Raw genomic sequence first — 18,363 nt, 5'->3', positions numbered from 1 at the left:
TATAATCCTCGCGGTTATTTGCCAACTTTGGTATCGCTTTATCAAAACATGTCGAGTAAGGTGTCATACGAATTGGAATACTAACCCCTCGCCAATTCTGGCGACGGGGTTAGCATTCCTCCCTTCTAGAGGGACAAAACATGTATGTAACTGTGAACCCCGGTTAAAGCTAACTCGAGCCTCAGCATCACAAAATGGATGCTGCCACCACAGACACAAGTCTGACCTCCTGCTGCTGGGAGTCCTTCCAGCGAGGAGAGCTTGGACAAAGGGTTTCCTGTCAGGGGCGGTGCTAGCACCATCCCAGACAGGGTTTTGTGTATCCCAGGTAGGCAAGGCTGAGAGGAAGGTGACTGCAAGTGGCACCCCGATGCTCACTGTGCATATGCCGGCTTGAACCAGTTCCAGGGGCACACCAGCCCCTGAGCTGGGGAAAGTCCGGACAAGGGAGAGGGGTGTAACCACCCCCCTCCTGGTCCCACCCATGGGCAGGACCTAGTCGCGTGCCAGCCCTTTTTTTTAGAATAAAGGTAGGAGCGGGCCCCCTTCCCAAATTAGATAATTCTGAATCTTGACTACTTTCCACGAAAGAACTCTTGAACATTTCTGAAGACTCTCCCTTGTGGCTAAGGAGTAGCCACCCTGCACCAGCGGGCACCATCTAAGCGCATGCGGTTTGCTGTAAGTCCATCCTCCGGATCAAGACTGCCCAGCTCGACGAGACCCGGATTCCCTGGCATCTCTGACCTCTACCTGCATCATCAGCCCAGCTGAGATTCGTGGGTGTGACGAGACCTGAAGGGACCGGCCATCTTCAAAACTGCACGACGCTTATCCAGCACGACCGCCGAGGGATCCTCGAGTGAGTGCTTTGGGGTTTGAGAAGCCCTAACCCTGAGCAGCTCCAGCACCGAAGTCCAGCCCCCCAGCATTCACGAGATCTGCGTGGGGCCCTTCTGCTCTTTGCTGCTCACCGCGTTGTCCGGTCACTTGCCTGCTGGCTAGTGGCCCTCCTGACGCCGAACCACGACGATTACACAACTGGTCTGGTTTCTCCAGACTGGCCCTTGCACCCTTCCAAGAGAGGAGCACCCCTGAACCTCCTGCTCCACTCCAGACGCCATCTTGAATCCACCGTGTGGGCTTGCCTTTGCCAAGGGTTGTTGCCCCAATCCTGGGTCCAGCATCGCCGACAGAAGACACCTTCGTGGGACAGCTCACACCTCCATCCTGGTCGCCGACAACGCCTCCTGGTCCGAGAGACTGCAGAGCCCAGCGTCGCCCACTCACCTGGTCGAGGTGACTTCATCCGGTGCCATCCTGGTGCCGACCTAATCACTGGCTAGTGATTAAGAACTGAGTCCCCTCTGCTTTCAGGTCGTCTCCATCACCGATCCAGGCTTGGATCACATCGAACTTCTTCATTGGTCGCCTGCCAGCAACATCTTCTTTCAGGCTCCATAGACTGTAACGAGGATTCCCGACGTCTTTTGAACCCTATGCAGCCGCAGCCCCTGGGCTAGGTCACCTGAGCATTTCGGTGCTCTAACATAGGTTCACTATCTAAGTGTCCAGATCCTTTTTCGTTTTCAGCCTATCTAGTCGGATTCGTCCGATAACTGTAACTTTACGAAAACTAGCATCCATAGACTTTGTCCCGCATCCCGCGTGAGAGTGCACACTCTGCACCCGATCTCCCTAGGCCTCCTGCTCCTAACCTTAGGGTTCTGTAGTGTAGTCCTATCGATCTTGAAGCCTCTGGATCTTGTTACTTACCTGCTAGTATTTCGCATTCCACTTTTGTAGTATATGGTTTTTCGTGCCCCTCGGGCATTTGTGTAAATTGTGCAACTTAAAGTATTTTCGTAAGAGTTTTGTTGTGTGCTTAGCTCCCTGACTCATAAAGAGTTCAGGGTAGACTTGTTATAAATAAATATCCTTTTATTTTCATAACAACTTGTGTGGTGTCCTTTCACTTGGTGTTCAAGGGGTATATGTGATGGTATAACAGCTGGCTTAACACGCCCTCTAGAGTTTAGCCTAAAGACTGCTCTTGTCCATGCTACTAGGATAGCTGGTCTATAAGGTTGACTTACAACCAATCATCAATAAGGGTCGTTTGGAATGATACACAGTGATCACTAGAATAGTGAGCACTATATATCAGGCCAACTTCTCACAGGGAGGATGGGTGGGGCGGTGCGGTAAGGAATCTAATACTAACTACTGTTTCTTACAGATATATCGTTACCGAAGGTAAGTAACTTGTGCATCTGAAAAAAACAGTTTAGTATTAGATTCCTTACCTTAGAAAAGATACCCCAGCAATACCAACCCCGGTGGTGGGTCTGCGAACCAATGATCACACCCGAAAGTCCTAGAGAACGGAACGGCCGAAAAAGCTATCTCTCCGGACTTGGCTGTTCAGGCAGTAGTGTCTTGCGAACGTGTGCAGTGAGGCCCATGTAGCTGCCTGACAGATGTCCTGCAAGGGAACTCCCTGGCCCAGGGCAGTAGTAGCCATCGTGGCCCGAGTGGAATGGGCACGTAGCCCCACAGGAGGCTCCTTTCTAGCCAGAGAGTAACAAGCCTTGATGCACAAGACGACCCATCGAGAAATGGTTTGTTTGTACACCGCCCGTCCCTTCTTAGCGCCCATGTAACCAACTAAGAGTTGGTCATCCACCTGGAACTGGCGTGTGAGATCCAGATAGAAAGAGAGCGCACGTTTTGGGTCCAGACGGTGGAGCCTCTCTTCCTCTTTCGAGGGATGCGGAGGCGGAAAGAAAGTGGGCAAGGTGATGGACTGCCTAATGTGGAAGGCTGTGACTACCTAGGGCAGGAAAGCGGGTCTTGTCCGCAACACAACTTTGTCCGGATGGACAGAAAGGAAAGGAGGTTGAGAAGATAGAGCCTGGAGCTCACTCACTCTCCTGGTAGAGGTGATGGCAACCAGGAATGCAGTCTTAAGAGTAAGGGGACGAAGAGGACAGTTATGAAGTGGCTCGAAGGGAGCGCACATCAGATAAGTCAGAACAAGGTTCAAGTCCCACTGAGGCATCACAAAAGGAACAGGAGGGAACATATGAGTCATGCCCTTCAAAAACCTATTTACAACTGGGGACTTGAACAAAGAGGGCTGATCAGGGAGCCTTAAGAAGGCGGAAATGGCAGAGAGGTAGCCCTTCAGAGTGCCCAGAGCAGAGCCCCGCTGGGCAAGAGAAAGAAGAAAGAGGAGAACCTCTGAAAGAGCGTCCGAGTTCAGACGCCATTCGTAATCCATCATGCACCGACGGCTGAGTTTGTCCGCCCTGGCGTTCAGGGAACCTGCCAGGTGTTGAACCACCAGGGTCACTCCCTGATGTTCCAGCCATTGCCAGAGGTGCAGAGCCTCCTGGCATAGGGTCCACGACCCCACCCCGCCCTGTTTGTTGCAGTACCACATGGCGGTGGTGTTGTCCGTTAACATCCCCACTATACTCCCCCGAACAGAGGGGAGGAATGCCTTAAGTGCAAGTCGGAACGCCCTCAGCTCCAGAAGGTTGATTTGGAGCCGGGACTCCGCCAGAGGCCTCTGATCTCCGCCTCTCCCATGTGGCCCCCCCCCAGCCCTGGAGGGACGCGCCCGACACAACTACGTGCTCCGGTTGGGGTAGGAAAAGGGATCTGCTGCTGACCCATTCGCGGTCCGTGAGCCACCACTGCAACTGTCTTGCAGTGCCCTTCAAGATCAAGACATGGTCGGACAAGTTGCCCTGATGCTGGACCCACTGAAACTTCAGGTCCCACTGCAGAGTCTGCATCCGCCACCTGGCGTGATGCACCAGAAGGATGCAGGAGGCCATCAGCCCCAGAAGCTGCAGCGTCAACCTGACCGAGACACGAGATAACGGCTGAAAGATCGGAATCAGAGCCTGAATATCCCGAACCCGCTGTTCTGGAGGATAAACCCGAAACTGCGCAGAGTCTAGAACCACTCCGATGAAGAGGAGCTTCTGAGAGGGACACAGGTGTGACTTCGGCACATTGATGGAGAACCCCAGCAGGTGCAGGAGCTCAGCCATGGTCTGGAGGTGGCTGACAACTGTCTGGGGCGAGCCCGCCTTCAACAACCAGTCGTCGAGGTAGGGGAAGACTGAAACCCCTAACCTGCACAGATGAGTTGCGACCACTGCCATCACTTTCGTGAACACCCGTGGGGCGCTGGTAAGGCCGAAGGGGAGCACAGTAAACTGAAAGTGCTCATGGCCTACCGTGAACCGCAGGTAGCGCCGGTGGGCCGGCAGGACGGGGATGTGAAAATATGCGTCCTGCAAGTCCAACGCTACCATCGAGTCTCCCGGGTCCAGGGCAGCTAAGACCTGAGCCAAAGTCAGCATCTTGAACTCAGCCCCCTTTGCCCTTCTTGGGAACCAGAAAGTAGTAGGAGTAACAACCACATCCTACTTCTGGCCCAGGAACGCGCTCAATGGCCCCCTTGGCCAAGAGCGCCAAAACTTCCTCTTGTAGAAGTTGCAAGTGATCCCCGACATGCGGTGGTACTGCGGTGGCATGGCTGGAGGGGTCACCTCGAAGGGGAGGGAGTAGCCCCTTCGGATGATTTGCAGCACCCACCTGTCCGCGATGTGATAGTATGTCAGTGGAGGAGGTGATGGGGAACCCTGCCCCCCACTGGCGTTAAATGGGCCTGAAAGCTCAGACTAGGAAGGCTATGAGGCGGATGCTGCGGGGGTGGATGTGGGCTGGCTGCGCCGTTGTTCCCTGTTACTGCCGCAACGGTAACCACGTCCGCCACCGCGCTGAATGTTAGTCTGCAGCCCGTGGCTGGCAGGACGTGTGGGAGCACCCCTTCCATAGCCACGAAAGGAGCGCTGGGCAGAAGATTGCAGACGCCGGGCCGACAGGCCCAAGGACTTGGCCGTAGCCCTGGAGTCCTTGAAGCGTTCCAGCGCATGATCTGCCTTGCCACCTGTTGGACCCGGCCCGTTGGGCAGGTTCACCCCTAGACTTTTCGCTTTTTCCTAGCCTGTTTATGGAACCTGGTGTTGGTGATTTTAGGCCTCTGCGCACTTTTTCACTGTGGTACAGTGTAAAGTGCTTGAGCTCTCTGTATGTGTGGTGAGTGACCTGCCCTCCCATAGGAATGAATGGGGAATATGTATGCCCATGGTAGTTCCTGATGTGTGGGGAGTGCAGGGGCGATTTTAGTATGTATGAACTCGTGAGAGTGAATGCTGCAAAATGATGTATGCGGCATGACTGTGTCTAGTCTAGAAGTACTACTTTTGGAAGTTGGAATATTTGTGTAAGTTGGTGCTAGCGTGTGATTGGCTGGTAAGACTGGCCCAGAGTGCCTGGGCCTGCTTGTGGATTGACTGTCTGGTTTGAGGATGACAGGGGCTAGAGAGCCCAAATGGTTGTCTGAGTCAGCCCATGGATGAAAGGCAGCATCTGCTGCCAGGGAAGTGGGAGGAGATGGCACCTGATAGTGAAGGGCTGTGCCTGCCTAACTACAAAGCTGGCTCCACCTCCCGCTGGGCGACTGACACCTCTGTCCCTGATACTGAAGGGGACTTCCCTCTAAACCAGTCTAGCTGGTTCTCACACTGCCTGCTTCAAAGGACTTCAAAGGTTTTTCAGTGTATAAGAAGGGGCTGTGTCCCCTTCCAAAATGTTCTTGTTTCTAACTTGAATCTGCCAGGGGCATGCTGCTGCTGGGGCTCAGGGGAATCCCTGGGCCCTGCCCAGCTCCTGGACCTCTGATGGACTCTTCCTGACTGTCCTCCTGCCTGCTGCAGCCCCTGGATGCCTGGAGGACTTCTGGGGGACCTCTCTGCCTTGCCTAGGCTGAGGGGGGGACTTTGCTGGACTTTCTGCTCCCCTAAGCACCTGGAAGTGCTTTTTCTTTGCTATAGCGCTTGGGAGCGCTGGATTTGTCCTTCTTAGCGCTGAGAGCGCTTTATTTCCCCCTTCTAGTACTGAGGGCGCTTTTTCGGGACCTTCAGCGCTGGGGAGCGCTGGGAATGGCCTGCAGCGCTTGAGAGCGCTTTATTTGCCTTATTCCGCTTTTCTCTGCCGCTGCCCGGGGCCCACATTCATCAGAGCCCTTGGCCGGGGATTGCCGAGATAAACCGAAGCATCCGCGCTCCCATTGGCGGAGCGCGACGAGCCCCCTCAGTGACGCCGCGCTGGGATTGGCACCAGCCCCGCCGCGTCATTGGCAGAGCCGTGCAGCGATTGGCTGAGGCGTCAGCGTCATCGGAGGCTTGTCCCGGGAGCCACACTGCCATTGGCTGGCTCCCGGGTGTCTGCTGAGGCCGCCATGAGGGAGTCAGGCCGAAGAATGAGCCTGGAGCCACGAGAGCTCCGCTTTCCGAAGTCTCGGTCCCGAGATGGGGGACCGGGTGAAGCGTGGCCCGCTGCTGGGGCTCCCGTGTGCTGAGGGAGCCCCAGGGAGAGAGAGAAGACGGCGCGCGACCGGTGAGTGGGGCCGGAGAAGGGGAGGGGTGCCGGGACACATTGTGGGTGTCCGCCCCCCCCCCCCCCCCCCCCAGTAGCGCGAGCTCGCGCTTCAGGTCAGAGGGAAGCCATGAGGGCTTCAAGGGCGGCCCCGGTTGGCAGCGGGTCGCCCCAACGCGTGTAGAGCCCCGAGAGGCTCCTTGCCCCTATCGTTGTGTTCAGAGCCATGGAGGCTCTAAGGGGGCAGATTTGTTTTACGGGCCCAGAGAGACTCGGGGGCCATTTCCATGACGTCGAGCCCCAGAGGGGGCTCCAACGACCCCACAGATGTTCTAAGAGCCTGCTAGGCTCAGAGGGGGTATTTCGTTGAAGAGCCAGAGGGCTCCAGGGGCCTATATGTGTCCCAGAGCCTGTGTGGCTCCAGCATGGCGCAGTTTGCGCCCAAGGGTCAGTGAGGACCCTGTCGCAGTTTATTTTATTGCGATGCCCAGCACTTTGTGGGCACCTGCCACGTTTAGGCTTGTGTACTTTGTGACTGGCGCTGCATGGCAGCGCACCCTGACTTTGGACTCAGGGCATCTTTGCCCCACAAGGCCAGTTGGCCTAGGGACTGCCACAGGTAGTGGCTTATGTAGTGTTGGCGCAATGTGATTTCTATGCTTTTTAATAGTTATTGCTAATGTGAGTTTTTGCGCTATTGATTTATTATGCACCTCTGAATGTGTTACTGCATCATGTGTCTTCCTTTCCATGCGCTGCACCTCTGAATGGTTAGTCATCATGTGTCTTCTTGCGCTGCACCCCTGAATGTATTTTATTGCATCATGTGCTCTATTCTGAACACCTCTGAATGTTTAGTCATCATGTGTTCTTCTTTTCTACTCCTCTGAATGTAGGTTTATTGCATCATGAGTAATGTATTCTTTCTTAGACCCCTAAATGCTGTGTGATACTTAGGTGGTTCTGCTTTCTTAGTACAGGTGGTCCTAGTAAGGTCCTGGTTCCTGTTACCAGTGGTTACTGGTTATCTTTGATTATTATTTTATGTTACCTTTATTCTTTATTCTAGAAGTGACTTTATATTCTACACTGTATCTAGAAGTACTATATCTGATTCTGACAGGCGCCCATGTGGCCCTGTCTGGTGTACATAATCCCTGTGAATATTGTCTGTGCCAGTTGGCACAATGTATATGTGTGATTTTATCTGATATGTTTTTACAATACAAAAGTTATTTTTATAATAACCTTGAGTGGAGTCTCTTTTGTGGTGTGCCTAGTATGTTGTTGCTGTTGTGCGCTGGCGCAAATGCTTTACACATTGCCTCCGAGTTTAGCCTTACTGCTTTAGCCAAGCTACCAAGGGGGTGAGCAGAGGCTATCTTGGCGTGTGACTTCCTTGCCCTGACTAGAATGGTGGTTTCTGCCTGGCTTTGGCGTCAGCCTTAGCCTACCAGAAATAGCCAGTTCTAACACCACCAAAGAGGTGGCTGCCATCAAATGGCATGTCCATAAGGGTGTTTTGAAAACCGGCTGAAAAGTTGCCGGACCTCAGCCATGTGTGGCGGCGAACCGCCACAAACGTGGAAATCGCTCTTCCTAGCGAGTCTGTGGTATCCAGTCCACATCGTATAGAGTACCGCGCTGCGTCTCTTCCCTCCGCGAGGGCTTGAGCGAGCTTCGCCCTCCAGGCACTCAGGCAGCACGGCCGCAACTGTATCCCACAAAGAGTGGGCGTAACGGCCCAAGAGGCATGCAGTGTTGACCGACCGCAAACCCAAACTAAGGGAGGAGAACATCTTCTTTCCGAACTGTTCATACCTCTTGGATTCCCGATCTGGTGGTGCCATCGGGAATGCAGATTGGGAAGTAGAGGCCTGGATAACCAGGCTCTCTGGAGTGGGGTGGGTGGACAAGAAACTAGGGTCGCCCGGAGCTGGGCGGTGGCGCCTAGCGATATTCCTATCTACAGGGGGACCTGTAGTGGGCCTGGACCAAGTGCCCAACAGGACGTCCATGAGAGCCTCCTTAAACGGTGGTAGAGGCTCTGGTGAGCTTGCCTGCGGTTTAAGAACCTCTGTGAGGATGTTAGACCTCACTGTTGCGACGGGGAGCTCAAGAGCCAAGGCCTTGGCTGCCCTCATCAGCACCACACTATAAGCAGCCCCCTCCTCTGTAGCCACGGTAGGAGGGGAGACAAAACCAGTGTCTGAGGAGGTATCCAGGCCACTGGCTTCCCCTAGTTCATGTGTCCAGTCTTAAAAATGAATGGCACTCACGTGCCAGGGGGTCCACAGACCCCCCCCCCCCAGTCCCCCTCGTCGTCCATGTCCTGAAATTCAGGTGTAAGGGATGGATCCAGATCCTTGAAGTACTCTGCTTCTGCCGGCGCTGAATGCGGCGTCGATCGACGCCGCTCCGACGCCGGATCCAGACCGAGGGGTAGACCAGGGACGGCGTCGTGCGGGGACGACGCCGGGGATGACACCCTAGGGGCCGACGCCGGCGGGTCGTAAGATCGACCAGCGGCGACCCGTAACCGGATCCAGCGGGACCTTGCGGCATCGGGACCGAAGTAGTCGACGGCGCCGAAGCACCCGGCCCGCTTGGGCTCCCAGTCGGGGCCGCTTGGACCGAAGGCGCTGCGGAACCCGACGGAGGAGAGACCGACCTCATGGCCATGAGGAAGGCATCGATCTCCTCTAGCGTCGCGTTCTGCCCAGGGGCCGGCAGGTATGGAGCAGGCTGCGACGCCTGCGGCTCTGGCGGAACCGCATGGGTGGTGTCGCCCAAACCCCCGGCCGCGTCGAGCGAGCGTCTGGGGGGGATGTCAGAAGAGCTATGTCGCCTCTTCGACTTCTTGTGCCTCCTACTTGAGGACTTGGAGCCCGACGAGTGGTGCCGACTCGCCGAGCTATGAGGACTCCGGCCCCGCGACCTCCATCCGGACCGGGACCTCGAGCGGCGTGGGCCGACTGCCAGAGCTCGAGGCGCTTACGGGACCGCTCCCGCCTAGCCTTCGACATCAAGGCCCGACAGTCGGGGCACGACTTGTCATCGTGGTTGAGCCCCAGGCAATGTAGGCACCGGCGATGGTGGTCGGTAACCAACATCAGTCGGTTGCAGTCGGCACCGGGCTTGAACCCGAGGAAGTGCTTGGTCTTGCAAGGTTTCGGTGCTGTACACACACTGCTCAGCTGGTGAAAGGTCTTCCATCTACAAGTGGGAGCTGCCTTCATGGCGGTAAAGCTTCTTCATCTGCAGTCAATGGCTATGGGTGTTGTTCCCCCTTTATGTCGTTGGAACTGAAAAGGTCTGGTGTGCCTTCCACGCTCCTCCGTGACATCTCGAGTCTACAGTTCTGATGATTGCAAAGAGTCTTCTTGGAGCGGAAGAAGCAGCAGGCATTCCAGTTGGCTATTGGTGGGTTACGGTTACAGCCACAAATTACAGATCAGATGTAGGTTGGTCCGATGGTATTTCGTGTAGCAACTAGACAACCTCTGAAAGTGCATCAGTTCCATCACCATTGAGGCATGGTGGAGAGACAGAACAGAGATGGGAGAAGGCCGGGACGGGTGAGGTGCAGAAGGGGCCGCCAATACGATCTCAGCTCAATCAAAGTCTTTGAACGTTTACCCGCACAGGAAAGAAGAGGAACACAATCGAAGTACAGTTCCGATGGACGTAAGGTTCTGTGTGAACCAAACCGAGCACCGCAACGGTGTTGAACCAGAGCACAGGAGCACATGTCCAAATTCGGTAGTGGAAAGAAAACAATCTAAAATAAAAAGTTGATGCCCATACACATTATCACCAAGAGGAGGAGTCACTCTACCTTGTGCCTTGAAAGACTTCTGCGAAGAAAAACATCTTGCAAACATCCAGGCCAAAACTAGATGGCAGGAGTATGCAGAGCATGTGTACCTACAGCCACACATGATTCAAACTGGGATATACCCTTTTTATGTGTGTAAGGAGAATGTTTAACTTATGCTCAGAAGATTTCTACCTTTCTTGTGTGACAGTTCAATTGTTTATATGATTTGTGTGTATAGTGCTACTTGTGTAGCACAAACATAGCAGGGGAGAAACACAGCACTGAATATCAGTTGTTTACAAAAAGGCGCTAATAAGTGGGTTCCTTTTTGTGAAAGGCTGTACAGTGTGATGAGTGCTACTCGGCCATAGGAATTTTGTCTAAGCTAAGGCATACCTGTGGTGTTCTGCCAGCAATTTTCTTGAATTCTGGCTCTTGTCTGAATGCATTTCAATAAACATCGGCACAGCAGTGGGCCAGTAGGTCACACATCTGAAAAGCAGTGCTACTTAAACACTATTGCTCTCTGAGCCGTAGGAAGTTTTAGAGGCATGACACCCCTCTGACTATGGGAGGTAGTTTACCCCCAGTGCATTTTCCCTCTAATTTTAGTGGTTACCTAGAACAGTGACACCCATCTTGGTGTCAGTATGAGGTTTGCCACGGATTAGCCAGCTATCTGTGTTGTGTGTTAGTTACACAGGCCTATGTCAGCTCTCTGGATATGGTGAAGTAGTTTGCAGTGCGTGTACCAACCCTTTGTATTTTCTTGTACCTTTCAAAGCATATACTAAACACATATCCACTCCAGGAGTGGCAAGATCACTTCTGTTGGTTGTAACCATCCTTTTTGGTGTGATTGAATAATTTCCCATGCTCTACTAGCCATCTCATTTTATAGGGTACTTCCTCTGAACCATCTGTGGTAGGATAGTTATCCTTCATTGTACCTTCTTTCTCTGTGTGATAGGTTGCTACCCAGAATTGACCATTCCTCTCATATTTACCCCCTGCTTTGCAGAGACCGAGGATGATGACGAGCTGCTGGTGGACTGGTTCAGGCTGATCCATGAGAAGCACATGCTGGTGCGGCGGGAGTCTGAGCTTGTCTATGTGTAAGTGTGCTTCTTCCGCACCATGAGTAAAGATGGCTGTAGCAAAACCTGCATTTCATAGGGCCAATTTGACAGATGCAGCTCCGATGCACAAGGAAAATTTTGATTTTGATGTTTGGGTTCTTCCCATTTCCACTTGAATCCTCAACCAACAAGGTATATAGCAAAGGGCCTTTTATTGTAATCGGACACGTACTGATGCTGTAAGGCAACTGTCTGCAGTCTCTTCCATCATCAAAACTTGATTTGTTTGGAAATTATTCCATAAAGTCAAGTAAGTACACATAAACAAATACATTACATCACTTAACGATAGAACATTGCAATGTTCTCACAAAATACATCAAACATACAGCCATATAATTATAACACAGATGAGTTATGCATAAAGAATAAATCAAAAGAAATGTCATTTAGCCTGAAACAGGCTAGAAGAGTCAAAGCTAAATATTCTACATGGCTACTTGATCCAATTGCTTCCTTATCATAATTGCTGCCATAAGGGATGTACCCACAATGAGGCAAACACAGTAGTAACTGAAAGCATAAAAAAGTGGGCCGCGTTTGTTAAAGCCTGCATTTTAAAAAAACAGGCAGATGGCCCTAGGCTCTGGTTCTTAAAAATAAAAAAGAGGGTCAAAAATACAATACAAATGCATACATAGTTGTTGCAGTATTTTGTCACAATGGAGTGTGGTGACAATCCCACAGGAAATTGTAGAAAATATTGAAAAACGACTAAATGAAATGAGTAATTAAGGTCCTGGTGCACCTAAAATATTTGCAGATGCAAACACTCCAATTTGGAGTTTGCTATCGCACCAAATGTTTTGCCCATGTACCAATCTCTTTTAGAAGTCAATAAAGTTTTGCTGACTGGTGACTGTGACTGGATACTAATTCAGTATTTGGAAGGATCGTATTGCGAGCGTCTCTTCAAAATACCGAATTGATAACTGACGTATCAATGCACAAACCATTGAAAAGTTACAGACTCCCAAGTTGGAGTTGTTAGTTTGGTCCCCTTCCCGAACGGTGAAAAAAGTGTTAGAGGTAGCAGGCAGTGGTCTGGGAGATATCTGCCGACTCTCAAAGAAACATGCAAACAAAGTGTGTGTGTGTGTGTGTGTGTGTGTGTGTGTGTGTGTGTGTGTGTGTGTGTGTGTGTGTGTGTGTGTGTGTGTGTGTGTGTGTGTGTGTGTGTGTGTGTGTGTGTGTGTGTGTGTGTGTGTGTGTGTGTGTGTGTGTGTGTGTGTGTGTGTGTGTGTGTGTGTGTGTGTGTGTGTGTGTGTGTGTGTGTGTGTGTGTGTGTGTGTGTGTGTGTGTGTGTGTGTGTGTGTGTGTGTGTGTGTGTGTGTGTGTGTGTGTGTGTGTGTGTGTGTGTGTGTGTGTGTGTGTGTGTGTGTGTGTGTGTGTGTGTGTGTGTGTGTGTGTGTGTGTGTGTGTGTGTGTGTGTGTGTGTGTGTGTGTGTGTGTTACTATCCTTGTGGGGACTTGGGTGTGATAACACACTCACGCTGTGGGGACTTGATTGCACTGTGGGGACCTGAACCCAGGTCCCCACAAGGTAATGTCCTTTAAATGATAAAAAATGACTTCAGGAACATCTGTGTCAATTTTTACAACTTTTAAAAAAATTGTCTTGTGGGGACCTGTGTTTCAGAAAGTGTGTTTATATTTTTGCTCCCTCTGCCCCCATAGACAGGAGGCGGTACTGCAGTCTTAAACACACTTTGCATTTAAACACACTTTGTTCACCTGGAACACAATTTAGCAGCAGAAAGCACAGATATTTAAAAGGAAAAGCTGCAAAATCCAGGGTTAAAACATATTTTTCATGCAAAGTAACATTTTCCCCATTTAATAAAGTAAAACTTTATTTACATGAAAATTTTGAATTCAGACTATTTGAGTTTAAAAATTGTTAAACATTGTTACAAGCAATGTGGATATGATTTGAATCCCAGATTACATCACTATTGTGGTATGATCCTTATCTGCAATTAAAGAATGATGGTGCATTAAAACATGATACAATATAAGCTGATCTGATCGTTTTTTACAAATTTGATTACATATTAATATGTACTTTGGAATACGTTCTTAAGATGATGGCTAGAGGAGTGAGTGCCTAGAGTTGCATTGTGCTAACAGCTATGCTCTCTCAGATGCTGAACTGCAGTAACGTCATGCCCACAGCCCTGGGAAGTTTAATTTTAACAGAAAAAGCATGTTCTTAGAACATTAGTGACATTCTTAAAAAATATATTCAAATTTTTCCATAAATTGAAATTACCTTTAATTGTATTGCTTAATTTTCAAACTGTTGCTAATGCTTTTACAAATTAAATCAGCTTCATTCCCATAGATGGGTGAAGAACAGTCATATAACAAGCATTGGCAAAGCCAACAGGTGTTACCTACGAGACAGCTACTGGCTTTGACAGAGTTATTTTGCCCTGTTGTACAGCAGCATGCCTGCTCTGCCTCATGGATGAAATTGAAATTATTATTTTTTTAAAACACTATGATGCAGCCAAAACAGACGACATCATGACATTAATTTATATTGCTGGCAGTAGGGTGGGGGCGTGTGAGGGTTCAACACTATCAACAGAGGGGGTAGGGAAAAGAAAAATCTCTGACGCTGCCACTATTGATAACAGTATATAAAGAAGTTGTCAGAGCCTTGTTGGCCTTTTTCAATTATGAAATGCAGACTCTGATAGATATCAACTGTAGTGAAGTAGACGCAGAGGCACAGAGTCCTGGTTCACCCTAAATAGTGGGTATGTTTTAAAAGCCAAAAAAGGGGAGGTGGTTAGGAGACCAAATCCCTAGCTTGCATTTGGGCTCACAGTGCCCTAACTACTGCATTGGCACCCACGCTTATTACTGTTTGGACTTAGTGCGTCAGCTAAGGTGCAAAGTTCTTCTGTAAAATGGGCACCTATCATGTTCATGTCAACTTCAATTTGCCCTTCCTGCGTATTTAAATATAGTTTGCCTTCCAAGATCATACTAGTTTAACTACTACATACTGCAGTAGCATAGGCTGTGCTGAACCACCTGCCTTATGAGTGAGAAAGTCTTCAAGTCGGAAGGGTGGAGAGGATGTGGCATTATGCTAGAGCTGCAAACTTCAAACACAATTCTTGACGTTAGCTTGACATCCTGTGATTCTGGTCAAATCACTTAATTTCCTTGTGCCTAAAGAAATTTTACATGACTTAACTGGTGCTCATGTAAAGTGCTTCAAAGTGGAGTGACACAAGCACAGCACTAGTGGGTATGAGGCATTTGCAGAAGTATGTGAGAAGTGGCTTCTGTTGCTTCACCATTTATTTATTTATAAAGTTTTCTATTTATTCATTTATTTAAGCAATTTGTAGAGCGCTCAAATACCAGTGGGTGTCTTGGCGCTATAGACGGGAGAGGCAGTAGTGAAGTGGTGTGCTGCTCATTGGCATTTATTAGCTTCCTGAAAGCCGGCAGGTATTTTCTAGCTTTCTGAAAGCCGGCAACGAGGGACAGGATTTAATTTGCTGAGAGAGGGTGTTCCACAGTCTGGCCGTGGCAACAGTGAATCGTTTGTCTCCCCAGGAGACCTTGTTTGTTCGGAGATCGTGATGAGATTGGCGGTTGAGGATGGTAGGTTTCTGCTAGGTAAGTGAGCACAAAAGGCTTTCCTTAGAAAGTCCGGACCTGTGTTATGAATGGCCTTGAAGGCAATGCATAGGGCCTTGAATTTTAAGCGACTTGTGATTGGAAGCAAGTGCAAGTTTCGCACCACCAAGGAGATGGATTTGTACTTGGGGGTACCTGTAATTAACCTTGTAGCGCCATTCTGTACCATCTGTAGTTTGTTAGTGATCTTTTTCTGGGCATTCAGGAGCAGGCTGTTGCAATAGTCAATTTTGGACATAACAAGGGTGCTAATCAGGGTGCTAATCAGGGTTTTTCCTGAGCTTGGTGGAAGGAAGGGTAGCAGTTTCTCGATCATTCTAAGAGTGTAGAAGGAGGATGAGAAGATGGCATTGGCATGAGCTGAGAAAGTTAGTTTATCATCAAACATGATGCCCAGGTTCCTTACTTTCGTTACTGGGGGGGGAGGGTGGAGGGCCCAGGGCGGTAGCCCACCAAGTGGGGGACCATGTTGGGTGTAGATTGCCAAAGACCATAACCTCAGTTTTTTCGGAGTTTAACTTTAGGAAGTTTTTGGCCACCCAGGAAGTGATGCTCCTCCATCGTTGTTAATTGTGTGCACCAGCTGTGTGTCATCAGCGTAAGACGTTAACCCCATCCCATGGGCTTTGATGACCGTGGCCAGGTCCAACACATAGATATTAAACAGTGTCGAACTCAAGGATGATCCTTGTGGCACACCACATGGGAGCGTAAAAGACAGGGAGTTATATTCGCCGAGACTCACTAGCTGAGTGTGGTTGGCCAAGAACAACTCCAGTAAATCTTTGGCTTTGAGTTTAATGCCCATATTTGAGACACGGTCGATTAGGGTTACATGATCAATCGTGTCGAAAGCTGCTGACAAATCCAGCAGTATCAGAACTGCTGTTCCACCTTGGTCTCAGGTGGCTCTAATCTCGTCTGCAGGTTTGATAAGGGCGGTTTCTGTGCCTTGGCCTTTCCTGAAGCCAAACTGTGTTTCATCCAGGAGATTGTTTTCTTCGATGAAGTGAGCTATTTGTGTGCATTATTTTTTCAAAAGTTTTAGCTGGGAAGGGGAGGCTCATGATGGGTCTGTAATTTTTTGTGTCTGGGGGGTTGAGATGCTGTTTCTTCAGCAGAGGTTTGATGGTTGCCTTTTTCCAGGTTGCTGAGTAGATACCGGCGTTGAACATGGCATTATAGATGTCTGAGTTTAGGGGCTAGTTGGTCGGTAAAATGATTTGATACCGAGGCTGGCAAGGATCTGTAGGGGAACCTGATTTGATGGTGAGAATGAGGTCATAGATTTGTGTGGATGAAACTTGTTTGAATTGCGAAAAGGATGGTGACTTGTTCCAGTTGTCAGTTGGGGTTGGCAAATAATTTTTGGGTTATGAAACCTGCAGTCCAACAGTGCCTGAACAGCCATGTAGGTATCCTGGAGAGCTTTGGCCCATTGAAAAGAGGCAGAAGAGGCAATGCTTTTAGAAGGCAAAGCTTGAGCAGCATTCAGTCCTAGAAAGCAAAGTATGGAAGAAAAGCAAGGTGGGTCTAATTGGCCATTACAAATACATACCAAAACCGCCAATTAACTGCAAGGGCTGGGATCAGCAGTCTCTAAGCATCCTGATAGGAAGAGCAAATCCTAGCTGGTCACATGACTACCTTCTCCTGACACTAAATGTTTTGGCCTAGAAAGGTCTGCAACAAGCACCCTTCATCAGTGCCATAGACATATAGAGTCCATTGATTACTTATATGTACAGCTACCATATCTGAATACTATATCTTTGATTATGAAATACTCGCCAGAACAGATGCACCACTTTATTATTACAGCTTCACCAGCCCTGAAATCATTATAATCTCCATAAAAAATCAAGGGATTCCAAACTCTCACCATTTCTCTACCAATTGTGAGTGTAAAACTAAATGTGCGCGAAACTTATAGAATGTACAGTATTTCCTTATTAATGCTAGAAATGTCACCAGACATTCCTAGAACCTCACCAACTCAACTTGATTATCAGCCTGGCTTCAGACTATCCCATTGTCACTCAAACCTGAGTCACTACCTTCTCCCTTCCAACATTTTACCACATTAGTCCACAGAATGACTCCCTCAAACTCACTAATAGAACTAAAGGTAGAGTGCATGTCTCACTTGTTGTCCATAAGAGTAATATTCAAATTTTCAAGCTTACTATCTGTGACAGAAACTCTTTTGAACCCTTGGAAAGACCTTTCCATCAAAATACGAACTTGCTCCAGACCCACTTATATCACCATCTTTAAAACCAAACATGATTTTTATTCGGGCAAATCTAAAATGCATCGAACTGTCCCTGAGATTTCGTTAAAATGTTTAGGAAAGTTTCCTTACTTTCAAATGCAAAAATGGTTCAGCTGCCTTTTACCAGCAGCTCATAATGCAAAAGTATGCCTCAGCCAGACCCTTGCATTTCATAAACTTCAACCTCCTCCATACTCCCAAATCCAATTGCAGTTCACAGGAGACAGATGCTTCTCAATTGTAATACTCCTCCTGTGGAATAGCTTTCTCAATTATGCATGGCAATCAGACAATGCCACCCAATGGACTTGCCTGACAATTTAGTATGTGAGCCTGTTTTATGGCCAGCTGGGCTCGTTTTTAGGTCTCGCCTACGACGAACGCGCTGAAAGCGCGTTCTCGCAGCGAGAACTATAGTCGTCGTCTCAGCAGTCTGAGAACGACAAAGGGAGACAAGACCTGGCCGCGCACAGCGTTTCCCCATAGGATAATGTTGTGCGCGCGGCCAGGTCTTGTCTCCCCAGCATGATATGGCAGACCAAATCGCGTCGCGCGCCTCTCTGGAATTCAGGGGGAGTCTGCATACCAGCGCGCGGCGCTGATAAACAGGCAGGAGTTGAAGGGCGTCTTGCTTCAGCTGCGCTTTTCCGTCATCTACTGCTGACTTGAAGAGACGCCATACTCCGGTGTGCTTCATCATTCCGAGAACAGCTAATCCTGTGGTGATGCAGGACGACCGCTCCTCCGCATGTGCTCAGGCTGCTCGCGCCGCTCTGCGAGGAAGGGCATGCGCCTTGCTGCCCCTCACTAACCTCACTCGAAAGGCGCGCCAGTTTTAAGGAATGCGTGTTTACCCTGATAAACGACCACGCCAGAACAGAAGATCTTATTAGGAAGTCTGCAACGCATTAAAACGTAGAAATTCAAACCCCCCCAAAAAAGGGTGACTCGAGCCTTTCTCTACACTTACTGACCGATGCCCAATGATGCCTCGCCTGCTCTTGACC

General features: G+C 49.7%; 1 protein-coding gene across 1 annotated transcript in view; it reads left to right on the top strand.

Moving 5' to 3' along the window:
- The window catches only part of MICALL1 (MICAL like 1), a 428,596-nt gene that overhangs the window by 220,410 nt on the left and 189,823 nt on the right, over positions 1 to 18,363 (top strand). Inside the window, exon 13 of the mRNA XM_086962863.1 lies at positions 11,301 to 11,394. Within this exon, the coding sequence (XP_086818989.1) occupies positions 11,301 to 11,394 (94 nt within the window). The remainder of the gene's footprint in view (positions 1 to 11,300; positions 11,395 to 18,363) is intronic.

This window comes from Lissotriton vulgaris, chromosome 1_1 (genome assembly GCF_964263255.1).
Source record: "Lissotriton vulgaris chromosome 1_1, aLisVul1.2, whole genome shotgun sequence".
In the NCBI taxonomy this organism is placed as follows: Eukaryota; Metazoa; Chordata; class Amphibia; order Caudata; family Salamandridae; genus Lissotriton; species Lissotriton vulgaris.
Note: the sequence above shows the minus strand (reverse complement) of the source record. Positions and strands in the feature narration are given on the sequence as shown.